General features: G+C 36.3%; 1 protein-coding gene across 1 annotated transcript; it reads right to left on the bottom strand.

The window, feature by feature from the left end:
* Positions 1–3,283: 3,283 nt before the first annotated feature.
* Positions 3,284–4,234, bottom strand: LOC110334652 (olfactory receptor 51F2). The gene has a single exon (XM_021216456.1). It carries the CDS (start codon positions 4,232–4,234, stop codon positions 3,284–3,286), a length of 951 nt encoding a protein of 316 aa, XP_021072115.1.
* Positions 4,235–4,863: the final 629 nt, after the last annotated feature.

Raw genomic sequence — 4,863 nt, 5'->3', positions numbered from 1 at the left:
GACCTTTGACTGTGTCTATGACATTGTTGCCATAACTGAGGGGGGGAAGTCCAGCCCTCAATCTTAGCAACCGGATATTATGAACTGCGATTCTGGAGTCAATAAAGGGGAGAGGAAGGTGGTTCAGTGACAGCATTTGTCTATCTCTGCTTCCTGGCTGTGGACATGAAGCAACCAAATTACCATATGCTTCTACCGCAGTGCCTTTCCTATTTGACAAATACTATCACCAGAAACATATGTCGAAATAGATTTTCAAGTTGAACTGGTACTTGGTCAAGCAACAGTAAAAGTAACTAATGCACATCCAATCATCAGCTGGATAAGCACAGAGGGATTTGAAAACTCATGATGTACAAGCACCATATGCCTGTTGAGTTCTTCCTAGCTAACTCTGAGGGCATGAGACCTCCAGTGTCGTTGCTTTGTACTCATTCATGTATAATCCAGATGTGTGGAGGAAATTAGGAAGCTGTGAGGTAAACTTTGACCAAGGAGAAATAAGGTCTAACAGGTAATTCACTTTCTATTTTAATTTCCTGGATAGACCAACATCAAGCATATTTGATAAACATACAGACGCAGTTATACAAGATTAATCAATATCCATTCATAATAGTGCTTGGCTGGTTTTGAATTGCCATTTCACATTCCTTTTGTCTTCTATGATGATGGTGTGGACACAGTAACTCCTTTTTTTCTTTTGCCATCTGGTACAGTGCTAATTCTTGTCAGTTGATGATAGTGAAGGAAGACAGGAAGAAGGAGAATTTCATTACCTGGTTTCTTTAAAATTTGCTGAGGTGGCGTTAAAGGATAAAATTTTGTTTCATTTTGTGGTCCTTCATTCTTTCTCTGAGAGATTTCCAGCACAACTCTCTTCCACACTGACACACTGAGGATGCTCTCTGTCAGTCGTCTGTGACAATGGCTAAACCATAAGACGCACACACATAACAAACAGAACTCTGTCTGGGGTAGCCTCTTCTACATGTACTCTGCCCTGAGAATATGCATGTGCCTTAAAGGTTGCATATGACTAATCTGGAAAGCTACACACAAACCTCATGCTGAGAAGATCGCCTCTCACTGACTCACTGAGATACAGATGAATGTAGAAAGCTTCTGCAAATATCAAGCTTAGCAGTGACACCCTCCTCCTCCCAACAACATCTTCATATGGAAGGGCTTTCTGGTGATGGGGAGGGCAGATTTGTTTTTCAAGTGCCAAAAATAATACACTTCCTTGGCTTTGTAAGTATAGAAGAACAAAACAAGAGATTCTTGGTGGCTCCATCACATTGCTCTTTATTCCTTGTATCCATTCTACTCGAGTACATATAATTCTGGTTAGCTCTTATTAGCCAATCTCCTCACTACTTTGCTTCCATACTAATGATTAGTTATATTAAATTATACGTGTCCAAGTGTTATCTGGTTTTTTTCTTCATAATGGACCCTGACATGGCATCTAACATACCATCTTGTCCTTGTTTGACATTAGTCTGCTCCTATTCAAACCCTACTGCCACACTATTATTACCATAAGCAATTTGTAATGAAGACTTTATAATCCATGCTCAGAATCCTAGATTTAATCTTTGACATGAACTTACAGGCTGAATTAGGAAAACCCTTGATTGTAATTGACCGGGCAGATTTCATTTAAAAGACAAGAAACGTGTTATATGTCAATTGTGGCTCTTGTGATTTTTCTACCTATTTTACCTGCAAATATTAACTCTAAAAATTATAGAATACAGGAAATTTTATCAGAATCAGAAAACTTGAAAAAATAAATGGTTAATTGATCTTTTCAATTTAAAATCTAATCAAAGGGCTTCCTTTAATAGAAAAAAATTTAATTACACATGTAGATCATACCATGCAAAATCTCACAGAGATGGTTTAATGGAAAGGGAGAGAGATCTACTTGATAAATGGTTAAATGCTCTCTTTGAGAAGATTTGATACAGTAGGAATACTTAAAAGGAGTAAAATAATAAAAAAGATACATAATTCTCACTCCTGAAATAATTATTGAACTGTTGACTTTTGATTATATAAGCCTCAAAATTTTTATATCTTACAATGTCCCATGACAGTAAGTGGCATCTTTCTCATTTTCCATCAGAGCTGTTTGTTCCTATTTAGGGACATGCAAAAATCAAGCCTGAACACTGTATCACATATATGATATCATTCCTCCAGAAGAACTGCCCAAGCTGTTGTCATTACACCCAAGCCAATCTCCACTCAGGTCTCATCAAACTTTATTAATATCTCAGGAGAAAATAAACTATCTACTGAAAGTATCAAAAACATACCTACTTGCATTGACTGGAACCAAATGAGTCTCAGCTACCGAAATAGATAATTGCAGTTCTTCACACATTTACACAGAATAAATTCACTGACAATGAGTCCTGATATCTGTGGCATAAATTGCAATGCAAATGCCATTATAAAATAAAAATTAACTAATGTTTTCCCCAATATATGTATCCATATATAAATACAGTTAAATTTTGGACAAAGGAACACCTGGATCCTTTGATGACAATTGTACATAGATGTAACTTCTCATGAAAATAAGCATCTAAATAATTCATCATCTTTCATAATAAAATTGTTAAAGTAAAGTGATTAATAGAGTTCTGTTTGTTTGATATTTATTTAATAGTGAGGAGTCCAGCAACTTTTCAGATGTACTGTGGCTATTCTTCAGCTGTTTAAGCATACAACTTGGATAAATACAATTATCAACTGAGAAAACTCTCAGATTTTTATCTGCATCTGTATTTTCTTTACCGTGAAATAAAAGACAAGATATATTGATTGATGCAAGACTTGAAGTCAGATTGCTAGTATGTATTTTAGGATTTAACCAATAATAATTTAGGAAGCAGTCAGAGAATAAAAGGTTTTGAGTAAAACATACACAACTGATTAAAATATTTTTGTGTGTCATTAAAAATAGAACTGACTCATCTATGATTTCCCATATTAAATTCTAACTTTTTAATTGAATAGTCTGAATTATTACTTTATACTGATTAATAACAGCAGCTAGAACTATGAGTAATTAATTACTCATCTACAGAAGCTCATGTTGTATTGAAAATGAAATAATTATTTAAATGGCATTAATATGAATTTACTGACAGAGAAACTTAGTAAGCAATTATCATACAACCTAGAAGTTCCATAACTTGACATCTTAAAGTTACCCAATTCTACAAAATCATTTATTTATAAGTAGTCCTTTCTACTGAGATCATGATTAAAGTTGGTTTTGCTTCTGATTTAACACCTTGATAATAGCCTTTCGAATCTGCTTCGTCTTCACACTGTAGATTATCGGGTTGAGCACAGGAGGGATGAGCAGGAAGACATTGGCCATGATGGTGTGGACAAAGGCGGGAGCTGAATGGCCATAACGGTGTACAAGAGACAAGCTGATGAGAGGAATGTAGAAGATGGCAACAGCACTGATGTGGGATATGCATGTATTGAAGGCTTTCTGTCGTTCATCAGAGGAAGCGATGCTGAGGACAGATCGGATGATCAGTACATAGGACAGCAAGATGCAAGGGCAGTCAAACCCTGTAGTAGAGAATAGTGCAAACAGACCAAGAATGCTATTGATTCTGTTGTCTGTACATGAGAGCTGGATGACATCTACATGGTAGCAGTATGAATGTGAAAGAACCAGAGAACTGCAGAAGGACAACCTCTTGACAAAGAGCACAACTGGCAACATGACGGCAACATTCCTTATCAACACAATTGTGCCAATCTGGGCAATCCTGGCATTGGTAAGAATAGTGGTATATCTTAGTGGATCACAGATGGCCACAAAACGATCAAAGGCCATGGCCAGCAAAACTCCAGATTCCATGAAAGTAAACCCATGGAGAAAGAACATCTGGGCAATACACGCATTTAAATTGATCTCTCGAGCTTCAAACCAGAGGACACCAAGGGTAGTGGAAAGTGTGCAGAGAGACAAGCTCAGGTCTGTGACGGAGAGCATAGAGAGAAAATAGTACATAGGCTCATGGAGGCTCTGCTCACGAACAATCACCAGCAGGATCATGCTGTTCCCAGAAAGGGCAATTACGTAAAGGAGACAAAAGGGAATGGAGATCCAGACCTGAGCTGCTCTCAGGCCTGGGATACCAGTGAGGAGGAAGGTTGGAAGCTGGGAATGGGTATTATTAAGGATGAGCATAGTGAAGTCTGGAAAAAGAAGGGCAATCAGATAATTGAATATAACAATGCATAGATCTTATTTTATAAAATCTCTCTAGCACTTAGTCAATACTGATAATTCTTAAAAAAAATTTTAAATATTTGTTTATATACTAGAAATGTAGGCTTCTCTTCTTGCTTTTCAGTGTTCCACATTTTTTGAGAAAAGAAATTTACCAGGTTGTTCCAAATCAATTTTTTAAAAATATTTCAAGCCAATCTTTTCTTTGTGACCAAAAAAAAAGCAACAAGAAAAATTATTTCTGGGCTGGAGAGATAGCTCAGTGGTTAAGAGCACTGTTTTTCCAAAGGTCCTGAGTTGAAATCTGATGCCCTTTTCTGAAATGTCTGAAAAGTTAACTTACATATAATAAATAAATAAATCTTTGAAAAAAGAAAAGAAAAATTATTCCTATCTATATAACTTCCCAGTAAATACCTAAATAATATGACAAAAAATCCAATTTCCAGTATTTTTAAAAATAAGTTCTTGAGTCTAGTACATGACAATGAGCAAACTAACTCTTTTTTAAAACGTGACCACTAGACAGGCCTGGTAAATATTCAGAACTATGTCAAAGTGTCCCTGGGCCATATGAGTCTGCCTAG

Source organism: Mus pahari, chromosome 1 (assembly GCF_900095145.1).
Source record: "Mus pahari chromosome 1, PAHARI_EIJ_v1.1, whole genome shotgun sequence".
In the NCBI taxonomy this organism is placed as follows: domain Eukaryota; kingdom Metazoa; phylum Chordata; class Mammalia; order Rodentia; family Muridae; genus Mus; species Mus pahari.
The sequence above is the reverse complement of the archived record's forward strand: the minus strand, read 5'-3'. Positions and strand labels throughout refer to the sequence as shown.

Bases quoted from the DNA above. Each gene is read 5' to 3' on its own strand.
- LOC110334652 (XM_021216456.1), bottom strand. From the start codon at position 4,234: ATGCTCATCCTTAATAATACCCATTCCCAGCTTCCAACCTTCCTCCTC.